Source organism: Hylobates moloch, unplaced genomic scaffold (genome assembly GCF_009828535.3).
Source record: "Hylobates moloch isolate HMO894 unplaced genomic scaffold, HMol_V3 SCAFFOLD_10, whole genome shotgun sequence".
Classification (NCBI taxonomy): Eukaryota; Metazoa; Chordata; class Mammalia; order Primates; family Hylobatidae; genus Hylobates; species Hylobates moloch.
This window is the reverse complement of record NW_026652285.1, coordinates 101,102,418-101,119,312: the sequence shown is the minus strand read 5'-3', so window position 1 is coordinate 101,119,312 and position 16,895 is coordinate 101,102,418. Positions and strand designations below refer to the sequence as shown.

The 16,895-nt window shown below is 51.6% G+C and overlaps 1 protein-coding gene across 1 annotated transcript in view; it reads right to left on the bottom strand.

Moving 5' to 3' along the window:
• PHYHD1 (phytanoyl-CoA dioxygenase domain containing 1) overlaps nt 1-12,673 on the bottom strand; it is a 22,350-nt gene extending 9,677 nt beyond the window's left edge. Inside the window, 4 exon segments of the mRNA XM_032164759.2 lie at nt 1,250-1,297; nt 1,451-1,526; nt 8,113-8,271; nt 12,603-12,673. Of these exon segments, the coding sequence (XP_032020650.1) occupies nt 1,250-1,297; nt 1,451-1,526; nt 8,113-8,271; nt 12,603-12,635 (316 nt within the window). The 5' untranslated portion in view covers nt 12,636-12,673.
• Between the last annotated feature and the right edge of the window lie 4,222 nt (nt 12,674-16,895).

Genomic DNA, 16,895 nt, shown 5'->3' with positions numbered 1-16,895 from the left:
TAAATCTTACGTGTATTTTACCACAACTTGTCTACGAGCTTACCATGATATAACTTCAGGTTTAACAATAAGCATTATAGGCCAAGTGCAGTGGCTTATGCCTATAATCCCAACATTTTGAGAGGCCAAGGCAGGAGGATCACTTGAGCCCAGTAGTAGAAGACCAGCCTAGGCAACATAATGAGACCTCCTCTCAATTTTTTTTTTAAATAAATAAGCAGTCTATAAAACAAATTATAATGTATGATCCTAAAGAAAAAAAGTGAGGGTTTTCTTACTTGACTTTGGGGTGTCAGAATAGGGACCCTGTCAGCAGGTCAGGTGCCCCTTAGGGTGGCTCTAGGGAGCACTGGACCCAGGAGCTCCCCCCAGGCCAGGCAGTAGAGAGCCTGCACATGCCCATCTGTTAGGGGGGGATCAGGTGGACCCCCTATCCCCAGTGCTATGGCAGCAGTGTCATGATTAGCAGAGGGGCCCAAGACCAGAGGGGAGCCTGAAGCCACAAATGCCATTCACCCTACCACTAACTTACTATGGGCTTTTTTTTTTTTTGAGACGGAGTTTCACTCTTGTTGCCCAGGCTGGAGTGCAATGGCGTGATATCAGCTCACTGCAGCCTCAGCCTCTCGGATTCAAGCTATCTCCCGCTTCAGCTTCCCAAGTAGCTGGGATTACAGACATGCGCCACCATGTTCAGCTAATTTTGTGTTTTTAGTAGAGACGGGGTTTCTCCACGTTGGTCAGGATGGTCTTGAACTCCTGACCTCAGGTGATGCCTCCCAAAGTGCTGGGATTACAGACGTGAGCCACCACGCCCGGCCACTGTGGGCTTTCATTAAGGCTCCGAAACTCTTCAGGCTTCAGTTTCCCCAGTTTCCCATTCTTTTTCCTTTTCTTTCTTTTTTTTTTTGAACAGGGTTTCACTCTGTCTCTGTCACCTAGGCAGGCTGGAGTGCAATGGCACGATCTCAGCTCACTGCAACATCCGCCTCCCGGGTTCAAGCAATTCTCCTGCCTCAGCCTTCTGAGTAGCTGGGACTACAGGTGTGTGCCACTACACTCTCCTAATTTTTTCTATTTTTAGTAGAGACGGGGTTTCACCATGTTGGCCAGGCTGGTCTTGAACTCCTGACCTCAAGTGATCCACCCGCCTTGACTTCTCAAAGTGTTAGTTAGGATTACAAGTGTGAGCCATCACTCCCAGCCAGTTCCCCGATTTTCTTTCCTGCATCCCCAACCCCCTGCTCACCGTGGCCAATTTTGTTGATGGATTTCTCCGGAGGGACCAGGAAATTTCCTGTGGCACAAAGAACAGATAAAGGCAGAGAACTGGTGTCTAGCCTTCCATGGGCAGCTGGCTTCAGCATGCTTCCAGCCCTGGGGGCAGATCCCCAAGTCCAGCCTACCCTCGCCATGGCTCCTCCCCAGCTCTAGGGCCCCAGCTCCAAACCTTTCTCATCAAAAACGCCTTTCTCAAAGAAGAATCGAATCTTGTCACCACTGCTCAAGAAATAGTCTGTGCTGCCCTGTGGAAAGGGGACATCAGAGGACTGAGACAGCATCCTGGGGTCAGAGCTGGGCCTGGTAAAGAGGGAGGCAGATTCAGAAGCTTCCCACCGTCACAGGGTTACAGACCCCCTGGGGGCTTCTCAGACTTGTCCACTGAGGCACAGACAGTGAGCCAGAACTTCAAGTGCCTGGAAGCACACCCCAAAGATGCAAACATGGAATTTCTTGGAAACCTCACTATACGTGATTCAGAACATGGATGCTAGAGTCGAATAGGGCTGGTTCCCTAGTAGCCTTGGGCCCCTGGTTTTACGTCATCAAGACTTGATTTTCTCATCTGTAAAAAAGGAATAATAATGGCCGGGCGTAAGGACTCACACCTGTAATCCCAGCACATTGAGACAGATCATTTGAGGCCAGGAGTTCGAGACCAGCCTGGCCAACATGGTGAAACTTCGTCTCTACTAAAAATACAAAAATCAGCTGGGCGTGGTGGGCACCTGTAGTCCCAGGTACTCGGGAGGCTGAGGCAGGAGAATCACTTGAACCTGGAAGGCGGAGGTTGCGGTGAGCCGAGATTGTACTACTGCACTCCAGCCTGGGCGACAGAGTGAGACTGTGTCTCAAAAAAAAAAAAAAAAAAAAAAAAAAGAAAGAAAGAAAAAAAGAAGGCTGGGTGCAGTGGTTCATGCCTGTAATCCCAGTACTTTGGGAGGCCGAGGTGGGCGGATCACGAGGTCGGGAGATCGAGACCATCCTGGCTAACACGGTGAAATCCCCGTCTCTTCTAAAAAAAATACAAAAAATTAGCCGGGCATGGTGGCAGACACTTGTAGTCCCAGCTACTCCGGAGGCTGAGACAGGAGAATGGCGTGAACCCAGGAGGCGGAGCTTACAGTGAGCCAAGATTGGGCCACTGCACTCCAGCCTGGGCGACAGAGCAAGATTCTGTCTCAAAAAAAAAAATAAATAAATAAAAAAGGAATAATGATAGAACTGACCAAAAAGGCACTGTGGCTCACACCTGTAATCCCAGCAGTTTGAGAGGCTGAGGCAGGCGGATCACGAGATCAGGAGTTTAAGACCAACCTGGCAAACATAGTGAAACCCAGTCTCTACTAAAAATACAAAAAATTGCTGGGTGCAGTGGCTCATGCCTGTAATCCCAGCACTTTGGGAGGCCAAGGTGGGCAGATCACCTGAGGTCAGGAGTTCAAGACCAGCCTGACCTATGTGGAGAAATCCCATTTCTACTAAAATTACAAAATTAGCCGGGCATGGTGGTGCATGCCTGTAATCCCAGCTACTCGGGAGGCTGAGGTAGGAGAATTGCTTGAACCTGGGAGGCGCAGGTTGTGGTGAGCCAAGATCACGCCCTTGCACTCCACCCTGAGCAACAAGAGCGAAATTCCGTCTCAAGAAAAAATAAAAATAAAAACAAAAGTACAAAAAATTAGCCGAGTGTGGTGGTGGGCACCTGTAATCCCAACTACTTGGGAGGCTGAGGCAGGAGAATCGCTTGAACCCAGGAGGCGGAGGTTGCAGTGAGCTGAGATTGTGCCATTGCACTCCAAACCGGGCGACAGTGCGAGACTCCGTCTCAAAAATAATAATAATAAAATAATAATAATAGAACTGACTTCCCCAGGCCGGGGGCAGTGGCTCATGCCTGTAATCTCAGCACTCTGGGAGGCTGAGGCGGGCGGATCATCCGAGGTCAGGAGTTTGAGACCAGCCTGACCAATATGATGAGACCCCATGTCTACTAAAAATGCAAAAATTAGCTGGGTGTGGTGGCATGCACCTGTAATCCCAGCTACTTGGGAGGCTGAGATGGGAGAATTGCTTGAACCCAGGAGGTGGAGGTTGCAATGAGCCAAGATTGCACCATTGCACTCCAGCCTGGGCAACAAGAGCAAAACTCCATCTCCAAAAAAAAAAAAAAAAAAAGAAAGAAAGGCCAGGCAGGGTGGCTCACGCCTGTAATCCCAACACTTTGGGAGGCTGAGGCGGGCGGATCATGAGGTCAGGAGATCGAGACCATCCTGGCTAACACGGTGAAACCCCGTCTCTACTAAAGAAAATACAAAATATTAGCCGGGTGTGGTGGCGGGCGCCCATAGTCTCAGCTACTCTGGAGGCTGAGGCAGGAGAATGTTGTGAACCCGGGAGGTGGAGCTTGCAGTGAGCAGAGATCGCGCAACTGCACTCCGTCTCAAAAAAAAAAAAAAAAAAGAAAAAGAAAAAGAAAAAGAAAAAACTGACCTCCTCAATTCTTGGAGGCTTCAGCCAGAGGATGAATCTTACAGCAGTTAGGACACAGATTCTGGAGCTGAAATCCTTGGGTTTAAATCCTGGCTCTAGGCCAGGTGCCGTGGCTCATGCTTGTAATCCTAGCACTTTGGGAGGCCAAGGCTGGTGGATCACCTAAGGTCAGGATTTCCAGACCAGCCTGGCCAACATGGCGAAACCATGTCTCTACTAAAAATACAAAAATTAGCAGGACGTGGTGGCACACGCCTGTAATCCCAGCTACTCTGGAGGCTGAGGAAGGAGAATCGCTTGAATCCGGGAGGTGGAGGTTGCAGTGAACCGAGATCACACCACTGCACTCCAGCCTGTGTGATAAGAGCGAAAATCTATCTCAAACAGAACAAAAAAATCCTGGCTCTATTGCAGTGGTCTGGAACCAAACCTGAAATATCTCTGAGACAAGCCTGTACATGTGTTATCTTACTTAGCCTCCCAAAACCCAAAGAGGTAGGGTGGACTATAATCCCCATTTTATAGAAGAAGAAATTGAAGTGCCCTTTTTTTTTTTTTGAGACGGAGTCTTGCTCTGTCGCCTAGGTTGGAGTGCAGTGGCCCGATCTCGGCTCACTGCAAGCTCCACCTCCCGAGTTCACGCCATTCTCCTGCCTCAGCCTCCCAAGTAGCTGGGACTACAGGCGCCCGCCACCACACCTGGCTAATTTTTTGTATTTTTAGTAGAGATGGGGTTTCACTGTGTTAGCCAGGATGGTCTCGATCTCCTGACCTTGTGATCCCCCCGCCTCGGCCTCCCAAAGTGCTGGGGTTACAGGCGTAAGCCACTGCACCCGGCTGAGGTGCTTTGTTTGTTTGTTTGTTTGTTTTGAGATGGAGGTTCACTCTTGTCCAGGCTGGAGTGCATTAGTGCGATCTTGGCTTACCGCAACCTCCATGTTGGTCAGGCTGGTCTTGAACTCCCGAACTCAGGTGATCCGCCCACCTCAGCCTCCCGAGTAGCTAGAACTACAAGTTCACACCACCATGCCTAATTTTTTTTTTTTTTTGAGACAGACTTTCGCTCTGTCCCCCAGGCTAGAGTCCAGTGGCGCAATCTTGGTTCACCGCAACCTCCATCTCCCGGGTTCAAGCGATCCTCCTGTCTCAGCCTCCCAAGTAGCCAGGATTACACGCATGCACCACCATTCTCAACTAATTTTCTTGTATTTTTGGTAGAGATGGGGTTTTGCCATGTTGCTCGGGCTGGCGTTGAACTCCTGGGCTCAAATGATCTGCCTGCCTCAGCCTCCCAAAGTGCTGGGATTACAGGTATGAGCCACCATGCCCGGCCACAACTAATTTTTTTTTTTGTATTTTTTGTAGAGACAGGGTTTCACATGTTGCCCAGGCTGGTCTCGAACTCCTGAGCTCAAGCGATTTGCCCACTGCCTTGGCCTTGCAAAGTGCTGGGATTATAGGCTTGAGCCACCGTGCCTGGATGGTAAAAATATTAAAGGTAATGATGCTAAGCATATGTCAAAGATTTTACTGAATTTGTTATTTCACAAGGAAACCAGTAAGATGTTACAACTGGTTCAAAGGAGAATTCCAAGAATTACACACACATGTATGTAGATACTAAGGAATACTGAAATGAATTTTTTTTTCTTTTTTTTTGAGACGGAGTCTCGCTCTGTTGCCCAGGCTGGAGTGCAGTCGCGCGATCTGGGCTCACTGCAAGCTCCGCCTCCCAGGTTCACACCATTCTCCTGCCTCAGCCTCCCGAGTAGCTGGGACTACAGGTGCCCGCCACCATGCCCGGCTAATTTTTTGTATTTTTAGTAGAGATGGGGTTTCACCGTGTTAGCTAGGATGGTCTCGATCTCCTGACCTTGTGATCCGCCCACCTTGACCTCCCAAAGTGCTGGGATTACAGGCGTGAGCCACCGCGCCCGGCCTTTTTTTTTTTAAGATAGAATCTCGCTCTGTCGCCCAGGCTGGAGTGCAGTGGCACGATCTCGGCTCACTGCAACCTCTCCCTTCAGGGTTCAGGCAATTCTCCTGCCTCGGCCACCCAAGTAGCTGGGACCACCAGTGCCTGCCACCATGCCCAGCTAATTTTTGTATTTTTGGTAAAGACCAGGTTTCGCCATGTTCCCTAGGCTAGTCTTGAACTCTTGACCTCCAGCGATCTGCCTGTCTCAGCCTCCCAAAGTGCTGGGATTAGGGTATAAGCCACCACTCCCGGCCCTTGAAATGAATTTAGAGATAGATGCAAACTGTTCAAGCTTTTATTTTTTTTTATTTTTTTTTTATTTTTTTTTTGAGACAGGGTCTTTCTTTATCACCCACCTAGACTGGAGTGCAGTGGCATGATCATAGCTCACTGCAGCCTCAACCTCCTGGCCCCAAGTGATCCTTCTGCCTCAGCCTCCCATGTAGCTGGGACCACAGGCATATACCACCATGCCCAGCTAATTTAAAAAAATTTTTTTATAGAGACAGAGGTCTCACTTTGTTGACCAGGCTGGTTTCGAACTCCTGGGCTCAAGTGATCCTCCCTCCTTGGCCTCCCAAAGTGCTGGGATTACAAGCATGAGCCACCACACCCAGCTGCCCAACTGTTCTATCCACAGGGCAATAATTGCATTCCCCAGGACCCAGTTCATGGTAACGTGATTGGAACAGAGTGGTACTGACCCCCCACTTGGACGAGTATCGTGCATTATTATCAGTTTTATCCAACTTATGGTGTTGTAAAATAACTCAGACAAGGAAAGCTGGAGGTAACCCAAGAAAATGAGACAGGACGTCCACTGATCTTTTATTTTTCTCACAGTATCAAGACTGAATATTGAGGATGTTATTGAGTGCTGGGCACCATGCCAAGCTCTTTTCTTTGCACGCATTATAAACCCTCTGCTTCCTGGGTTCAAGCGATTCTCCTGTCTCAGCCTCCCAAGTAGCTGGGATTACAGGTACGTGTCACCAGGCCCAGCTAATTTTTGTATTTTTAGTAGAAACAGGGTTTCACCATGTTGTCCAGGCTAGTCCCAAACTCCTGACCTCAGATGATCCACCCAACTCGGCCTCCCAAAGTGCTGGGATTACAGGCGTGAGTCACTGCGCCTGGCCAATATATCAGCTTTATTCTCACGTTCTTCCCACCCCACAACCCATTAGTCTCTGAAGGCAGCTTGGAGGGCACAGGATTCGGCCCTTCTTACTCCTAGGAACCCTTGAGTGGCCTGCCTGTCTCTGGCTGCAGGAGCTGTCTCTGCTTCCCCCAATATCCCCCTGAACGGAAGGCAGCCGTGCAGCAAATGAGACCAGCTTTTTGGAGGAAACTGTCATTCCTTAACCGGTTCTTTTTCCTTCTCAAGACGCCATTCTCCCCATTCCCTGGGATGGCTTCCGGCTGTTGTATTTCTGCTAATGCCCACCAGATGGCAGGTACTCTTCGGCGTGAGTGCCAGGATCTCGCCTGGCCCAGGCGCAAGCAGTCTCATAATAAACTCCGACTAGAAGTGTCAAGAGAACCGTGTGGGAGACCCCAGAGTCTTCAATTTACCCATTGCAAACTGTACTGGGTCCTATCATGTGACCTATTCGGTCACTGCGGGGGAGAAAATCTGAGTTCCTAGTCTCATGGGGGATAACATTTACACAAGTGGGAGTCATCCAGACCACTGGGCTCATTCCAGGTGGCTGGCCACAAAGTGGCCTTCAGTGGCCAGAGAACAGCCGGAAAACAGAAAGTAAAGCCAAGCCGGGAACAGCAGGGACTTGGTATCAAACAGATCTGAGTTGAAATCCTGACTCTGTCCACTACTAACTGTGTGGCTTGGGACAAGTGATCTGAACCTCATTTTCCCCGCCTGTCTAATGGGGGGATAATAGCCTGTAATCTCAGCACTTTGGGAGACCAAGGCGGGTGGATCACCTGAGATCGGGAGTTCGAGACCAGCCTGACCAACATGATGAAATCCTGTCTCTACTAAAAATACAAAAATTAGCTGGGCCTGGTGGTGCATGCCTGTAATTGCAGCTACTCAGGAGGCTGAGGCAGGAGAATTGCTTGAACCTGGGAGGCAGAGGTTGCAGTGAGCTGAGATCATGCCACTGAATTCCAGCCTGAGAAACAGAGTGGGATTCTGTTTTAAAAGAAAAAAGAAAAAAAAAAGGACAATAAAGCCTACTTGATAACTTCCCAGTGAGGAGCAAGGGAAAGGTGTGTAAGGGGCTTGGCTTGACACCCTGGAGCCTTGGAATCCTCCCTTCCATGCTGCTGCTCTGGCTGGGGACCAAGCCCTCCCTCAAAGGCCACATCCCATCCTCATGTGCCCAGACACCTACCTGGGCTCGAAGCTGCTCCTCTTCCTGGGTGGAGAATTCTGTGCGGCAGTGGAGAGGAACAGCCATTTCAGCCACTATCTCGCCAATCCTTTGTTGCATGGCCACACACTCTTCTGCAGACAAGAATCCTTCCAGCACCAGGAATCCATCCTGTTGGAACTGCAGGCAGGATTGAGACTCAGGCTTCCCCAGTCTGCAAATGCTCCTGTCTGACCCTTCCCTCAACTCTGCAGCTGTGTGAAGGTGGGACCAGGTATCCTGTTCGCTGCCCTGTCCCCAACCCCAGGCATGGAGTCTGGCACCCAGCAAAGAGCAATCAATATTGGCTGCTTGAATGAAAGAAAAAGTAGTGAGGCCAGGTGCAGTGGCTCATGCCTGTAATCCCAGCACTTTGGGAGGCTGAGGCAGGCAATAACTTGAGGTCATGAGTTTGAGACCATCCTGGCCAACATGGTGAAACCCCATCTCTATTAAAAATACAAAAATTAGCTGGGCATGGTGGTGCATGCCTGTAGTCTCAGCTACTTGGGAGGCTGAGGCAGGAGAATCACTTGAACCCAGGAGGCGGAGGTTGCAGTGAGCCGAGATCGCACCACTGCACTCCAGCCTGAGCAACAGATGAGACTCCGCCTCAAAAAAAAAAAAAAGAAAGAAAAAGAAAAAGGAAGCTGGGCACAGTGGCTCACGTCTGTAATCCCAGCACTTTGGGAGGATCACCTAAGGTTGGGAGTTCCAGACCAGCCTGACCAACATGGTGAAACCCCATCTCTACTAAAAATACAAAAACTTGGCCAGGTGTGGTGGCGCATGCCTGTAATCCCAGCTCCTCGGGAGGCTGAGGCAGGTGAATAGCTTGAACCCAGGAGGTGGAGGTTGCAGTGAGCCGAGATCATGCCATTGCATTCCAGCCTGGGCAACAAAAGCGAAACTCTGTCTCAAAAAAAGAAAAGAAAAAGGAGCGGGAAGGGGAAGTTGTCCCTGCCCTTCCCCTCCAGGCTTGGGTCACCTGGAAACACAACCTTATTCATGTATTCAACCAATATTGATTGAGAATCTACTGTGTCTGAGACACGGTTTTAGGAGCTAAAAGTATGGCTATAAGCAAGCCAGCCATGATGCCTGCCCTCATGGTGCCTACAGTCTAGTGAAAGAGACCAGCATTACACTAACCACACAGGTAAATTTACTGTCACAAACTTCGTGCCAGAGAGAGGATGAGCGTGAGTGCTGAAGGCAGAAGCAGCTAGCGTAAACTGGCTGGGAAGGAGAAGGGTCTGGGAGCAGCAGCGCTGAGGGGGTGACATTTCAAGACGGGACCAGCGGGATAAGGGAAGGGCATTCCAGACAGAGGGAGCAGGATATGGGAAGCCCCTGAATTTGGGAGGAACATAAGGAATTGGGAATGGATAGGGCAGAGTGAGGGGAGGGGTGGAAGAGGAGGCAGGAGGGTGGCAGAGGCTGGGCCAGGCTGGGAGCTGTATTCTATCCTGAGTGCAGTGGCAGCCAGGGAGGGGAAGTAGATGGCTTCTTCTGATTTGCCTCTGGTCCTCTTATTCTGAGGCTCTCGAGAGAGATAGGGAGGGAATGAATATCTGCACATTTGCCTGCAGAGTGTTACCAAGTTTTAGCCCCAACAGGAACACTGAAAGTCACCTACTGCTGGGCATGGTGGCTCACGCCTATAATTCCAACAATTTAGGAAGTCAAGGTGGGTGGATCACTTGAGGTCAGGAGTTGGAGACTAGCCTGGCCAGCATGGTGAAACCCTGTCTCTGCTAAAAATACAAAAATTAGCCAGGTGTGGTAGCGGGCACCTGTAATCCCAGCTACTCTGGAGGCTGAGGCAGGAGAATCATTTGAACTCAGCAAGCAGAGGTTGCAGTGAGCTGAGATCACACCACTGCGTTCTAGCCTGGAAGACCAAGCAAGACTTCATCTCAAAAAAAAAAAAAAGAAAGTCACCTACTGCACACACCCACAAAGAGCCTAGTTTCCAGTTAAGGACACCCCTTTCCCCACCATGGGATGCCCAGTTCTGGCTTCCACACACCATTCATGACCACTCACCATGGGACCCTCAGCTCTGCATGTTAGGAATTAATCACATCGGTATCAAGCTGAAAATTGCCTCCTTGGGAATTGGGCCAACCACAGCAACCTGTGCAGCATACCCTTGATCCAGTAAATACACAAATACACTACTAGGAATTCTTTTTTTCCTTTTTTTTCTTTTTGAGATGGAGTCTCACTCTTGTTGCCCAGGCTGGAGTGCAATGGCATGATCTCAGCTCATTGCAACCTCCACCTCTCAGGGTTAAGTGATTCTCCTGCCTCAGCCTCCCGAGTAGTTGGGATTACAGGAATGCACCACCATGCCTGGCTAATTTTTGTATTTTTAGTAGAGATGGGGTTTCACCACATTGGCCAGGCTGGTCTCGAACTCCTGACCTCAGGTGATCCACCCACCTCGGACTTCCAAAATGCTGGAATTACAGGCATAAGCCACCCCACCCAGCCCTTTTCTCTTTTCTTTCATTTTTATTATTATTTTTTTTAGAGACAGGGTCTCTCTCTGTCACCCTGTCACCCAGGCTAGAGAGTAGTGATGTGATCATAGCTCATTGCAGCCTTGAACTTCTGGGCTTAATCAATCCTCCTGCCTCAGTCTCCCGAGTAGCTGGGACTACAGGTGCACACCACCACACCTGGCTAATTTTATTTTATTTTTGTTTATTTTACTTTATTTTGAGACAGAGTCTCGCTCTGCTGCCCAGGCTGGAGTGCAGTGGCACGATCTCAGCTCACTGCAAGCTCCACCTCCTGGGTTCACGCCATTCTTCTGCCTCAGCCTCCCGAGTAGCTTGGGACTACAGGCGCCCGCCATCACGCCCAACTAATTTTTTTGTATTTTTTAGTAGAGACAGGGTTTCACCATGTTAGCCAGGATGGTCTCGATCTCCTGACCTCGTGATCCTCCTGCCTCAGCCTCCCAAGGTGCTGGGATTACAGGTGTGAGCCACTGCGCCCGGCCTGTTTATTTTATTTTTGAGACACAGTCTTGCTCTGTTGACCAGGCTGGAGTGCAGTGGCACGATCTCGGCTCACTGCAAACTCTGCCTCCTGGGTTCACGCCATTCTCCTGCCTCAGCCTCCAGAGTAGCTGAGATTACAGGCGCCCGCCACCACACCTGGCTAATTTTTTGTATTTTTAGTAGCGACGGGGTTCCACCATGTTGGCCAGGCTGGTCTCCAACTCCTGACCTCAGATGATCCGCCTCCCTCGGCTTCCCAAAGTGCTGGGATTACAGAGGTGAGCCACCGCGATAAAAATCATGTAGAAACATATTTCCTCTCAAAGACTGGCTATAAATGATTATCTGGCCATTGTGAGAACTTGACCAAGTAAGTGCCCTCCTTTCTCTGGCCCTCAGGCTACCAAATGGGGATAGCAGTAGAGCCTCCTTTATTGAACCTGGCAGGATGGGCGCGGTGGCTCGTGCCTTGTTGTCCCAGCACTTTGGAAGTCCAAGGCAGGAGGATTCCTTTAGCCCAGGAGCTCCAGACCAGCCTGGGCAACAAAGTGAGACTCCATCTCTGCAAAAATAAAAACAGGACCGGGCACGGCGGCTCACGCCTGTAATCCCAGCACTTTGGGAGGCTGAGGCAGGCGGATCACTTGAGGTCAGGAGTTCAAGACCAGTCTGGCCAACATGGTGAAATCCTGTCTGTACTAAAAATACAAAATTAGCCAAGTGTGGTGGCGCATGCCTATAATCCCAGCTATTCGGGAGGCTAAGGTAGGAGAGTCGTTTGAACCTGGGAGGCAGAGGTTGTGGTGAGCTGAGATTGTGCCATTGCACACTCCAGCCTGGGCAACAAGAGCAAAACTCCGTCTCAAAAAAAAAAAAAAAAGCTGGGCATGGGGGCGTGTGCCTGTGGCGAGACCCCGTCTCCTCCCCACTCCCACAAAAAAAACTTGTCCAGCACTTGATTCGTGGTAGCTGTTGTAACAGACTTTGAAACAAAGCTTCTAGAGCTGTATACGAAAATATGAAGTCTCAGCGTAGGAACGTATGAGTGATTTTTAAAAAGGCTGTGCCACACTAATTCCCACGAGGTAGCCTTTTGTGATTGGACGAACATGGGCCCTCCTGGGCCCCTCGCAGGCCCCGCCCCCTCCTGGGCGCTGCGCCCCCCCACAGCGTTGCCCACTCCCGCCCAGGGCTGAACTGGTGGGTTCCGAGGCCTTATTCTCGTTTTGGTCAAACACACACGTCCTCACCCCACCCCACCCTGGGTCCTGTGATCTAGACACCCCGGGCTATGTGTAAAGAAGTCAGGAGGGGTTGTGGTTGGGAACCCGCTCCTCTGGGCTTCAGTTTCCTCCTCGGTAAAATGGGGCAGGGGGTGGGTTGGGCACCCGGACTACTGAAGGTCCGGCGGACCCCCCCCCGCCGTGACCCTCCCGGCCCCCACTTGCAGGCTCCTACCTTCTGGAGCTGCGAGGGGCTCAGCCAGGCCATGGAGACGCTCGGGGCACTGGGCGGTTTCTAGGTGCGGCCTCCCGGTGGGGAGGAGAAAGTTTAGGAGCCTGGGAGGACTTAACCCTTCCCTACCCGGAGAAAACCCTGTCCCACTACCCAACGCTCCTTCCCCAGACACAGCCAGATCAGCCTGTGACCTCCAGGCTAATCTCCGCCACCCCCACAACTAATCCAGGATTTGCCCTTTCCCATCTCCAAGGATTTTATCCGCTTCCTCTGTGTTTCTTCTGGAAACCACCCCCCACCACTGCTTACCAGGTGCTGGGAAATTATGCTCTGAGAGGGTCAGGCCAAGCAGCTGGGCTGAGTCCCAGTCCAGGCGCCGCCAATCCCTGTGACTCTGAGGAACGCCTGCCTCTCTCTAGGCCTCAATCTGGATAGAATGGGATGCAGGGTTGGTCTGGGGGATGTGCGGCACCCCCCTTCCCCAGGTAATGGGCATCCCAAAGGCGGAAGAGGTCCTGGGGAGAACTATCTGGGCCCCTCCCAGCACCGATCTGAAAGCCTCTAGGTCCTGGGAGGATTATGGAAGGGAATTAACGCATCCGTCTGCAGCTCAGTGGAAGGTAGGAGACATGGGGTATCTTAGTAGGAGGAAGGGGCTGAGGAGAGAGAGAGAGATGCTTCCTGTTACCCACCCTCAGGCCCAAGATACTTGGCATCTCAAGTCAGGCTGGCACAGTGGAACTGGAGTCAGAACAACACCTGCAGGCCTGGTGCGGTAGCTCGCGCCTGTAATCCCAGCACTTTGGAGGCAGAGGCGGGCGGATCACGAGGTCAGGCGATCGAGACCATCCTGGCTAACACGGTGAAAACCCGTCTCTACTAAAAATACAAAAAATTATCCGGGCGTGGTGGCGGGCGCTTGTAGTCCCAGCTGCTCGCGAGGCTGAGGCAGGAGAATGGCGTGAACCCGGGAGGCGGAGCTTGCAGTGAGCCGAGATTGCACCACTGCACTGTAGCCTGGGTGACAGAGCGAGACTCCGTCTCAAAATAAATAAATAATAAATAAAAATACAAAAAACTAGCCGAGCATGGTGGCAGGTGCCTGTAGTCCCAGCTACTCGGGAGGCTGAGGCAGGAGAATCGCTTGAACCCAGGAGGCGGAGGTTGCAGTAAGCCCAGATCATGCCACTGCACTCACTCCAGCCTGGGCGACAGAGCGAGACTCCATCTCAAAGAAACAAAAACAAAAACAAAAAGAGAGAATAACACTTGAACACCACCACCCTTCTCAGCTTGCCCTGCTCAGCAGCTGGCAGGGCCACTCGCTGGCTCTGAAAAACCGGCCGCTGCCTTCCCCAAAATGATGCCTTCTGAATGGCGAAGGGACAAAGTGTTTCAGCAGTGTACATGGGGACACTGCTCAGCCCTCAAAAGCCTTGGCCTCGAGTCAAGTTGTGTTTGCTGGGCCACTGCTCTGGGAGCTGCTGCTTGGTCCAGGCCGTCCGAGGGGCAGGGGGGAGCAGTAAATGCAGCTCGGGCTCCTGGTTCAGAGGGGTTAGGCTGGGTGAGGGGCAGGCAGATGACAGAACCACGAGGTTCACTAGAGGGAGGATGTGTTCCCAGCTGTCCTCAATCCTTCTGATGCAACTGCCCAACAAAGACAGATGCCTACCATGTGGCAAGAACACTGAGGTCCCCTCGGGCTGGGCCAGCCATTCCCCTGGGAGTCCCCACAGAAGGCTTGTAGTAGAGACTCAGTGAAGCAGACTGTTTGCGTCCCAGATGTTCAGGCCTTACTTTCCCAGTGTGTAATTTGGGGCTAGCAGAAGGATCCCCTGTGAGCAGTAAATAAGATGAATGCTTCGCAGCTGATAAAGAGCTTGGCACTGGGCCTGGCGCTGAGTAAGTGCCTACCAACTGGTGAACAAGTTGTTCACCAAATGTTAGCAGGGGTTGCTCTGGGTGGAATATAATTTATTTATTTATTTATCTTTTACTTATTTATTTTTTTGAGACGGAGTCTCGCTCTGTCACCCAGGCTGGAGTGCAGTGGCGTGATCTCGGCTCACTGCAAGCTCCACCTCCCGGGTTCACGCCATTCTCCTGCCTCAGCCTCCCGAATAGCTGGGACTACAGGCGCCCACCACCACGCCCGGCTAATTTTTTATATTTTTTTAGTAGAGATGGGTTTCACCGTGTTAGCCAGGATGGTCTCGATCTCCTGACCTCGTGATCCGCCCGCCTCGGCCTCCCAAAGTGCTGGGATTTCAGGCGTGAGCCACCGCACCCGGCTGGGTGGAATATAATTTAAACAATTTTTTGAGCTTCCGAAATTGCTGTTACAATCAGAGAGAAGACCGGTTTCAGGCAGAGTGGAGAGCCCTGGGTGAGTGGGGGAGGGGGACGGGAGAGGCCTAGCCTCCCACTAACTGTTCATTCTGCTCAACTTTGGGAAGTGGGTGGGCGGTGTTTCTACGTGGTGGTTTTTTCCATACGTAAACCAGCTCCAGATCGAACTCTCCTGCTCCAGGCGCTGGACAGCCTCAAGGCCAGTGTGGGGGCGGGAGTGGGGTACCAAACTGGGGGAGGGACCTCCACCATGGAAACAGAAAAGAAGGCCCCATCAGGGCAGTCACAGTCCAGCTGCTCAGCCTGTCAGCCCATGGCAGGGGGAGAAGAGGGAGGGAATCTTGGCTCAGGCCTGAGTTCACCTGGAGGGGTCAGAGTCCCCATGGAGGGAGGAGGGATAGACTCTGGCCAGTTGTAGAGGAGGTGCCCAAGCAGCCACCCAGGCCTCATCACTAAGGTCAAAGTCAGATATGATGGCCTTTCTTCCTCACCCAGTCTCCTGCCGCAGGGCGCCCACATTGGCCCACCACAAGGATCCTTGGTCTGGGTGGAAGATACAAGGCCATTTATTGGGTACTAGCAGCCAGGTCCTCCACCAAAACCCCCATCTACCTACACAATCGCCACTGTTCCTTGAACAGTCCTGCAAGTGTGCCATTACCTTCCTGATTTTACAAATGAGAAAACTGAAGCCCCACATCAAACACCGCAGAACTGGCCATCTGGAAGCAGCTGTCTCAGCCTCTGCCCTTTACCCCAGTACCTCCCAAAGGCCCCAAAAGGGGCTGGGAGCTGAGGCAGGCCTCCCCACGATGACTCTCAGCCCCACCACTGTAGAACACTTGGGACTTACTGTTGGAACTGCAAGGGACCTCTGAGAGCACAGAGTGGAAATTCCCATTGTCCACATGGGGATATGGAGGCCACTGGAGAAGGGATCTGCCTAGCTTCATGCACATCCTGTCCCATGAAGGTGGGACAAAGGCCCAGGACTACTGGTTCCCATTCCAGTGCCCTCCTTTCCCATCCCCACCCATCAAAACTCATGAGGGGCCAGGCACGGTGGCTCATGCCTATAGTCCCAGCATTTTAGGAGGCTGAGGTGGGTGGATCTCTTGAGCTCAGGGATTCGAGACCAACCTGGGCAAAACCCCGTCCCTACAAAAAATACAAAAATTAGCCAGCATGGCTGGGCGTGGTGGCTCACGCCTGTAATCCCAGCATTTTGGGAGGCCGAGGTGGGTGGATCAGAAGGTCAGGAGATCAAGACCAGCCTGGCCAACATGGTGAAACCCTGTCTCTACTAAAAATACAAAAATTAGCCGGGCATGGTAGCGGGCGACTGTAGTCCCAGCTACTCGTGAGGCTGAGGCAAGAGAATCACTTGAACCCGGGAGGTGGAGGTTGCAGTGAGCCGAGATGGAGCCACTGCATTCCAGCCTGGGTGACAGAGTAAGAAGACTCTGTCTAAAAAAAAAAAAAAAAAAAAAATTAGCCAGCATGCTCCTGTGGTCCTACCTACTTGGGAGGCTGAGGTGAGAGGATCACCTGAGCCTGGAGAGGTCAAGGCTGCAGTGAGCCGTGATCACGCCACTATATTCCAGCAGTGCACTCTAGGTGACAGAATGAGACCCTGTCAAAAAAAAACCAACCAACCAACAACAAAAAAACCCCTCATGAGTGCCCAACCACAGGTGAGTAGGATGACAGAGAATGTGCTGGCTATGGGATCCCCCGCCCAGGTCACAGCCTGTTACCTAGCAGGTGCTGCGTCCAGCTTACAACCTCCAGTAACTGCCTCCAAAGGCACAGGGTCTCATGGGGCAGAGAGATGAGCAGAGTGAATTCTCCTGTGGGTGCCTAAGCAACGTTCCACACGGCCCAGCAGGCTTCAGAGAAGTGAGGGAAGGGTCCTCCCATGACACAAAGACCTCCAAAGGCCAC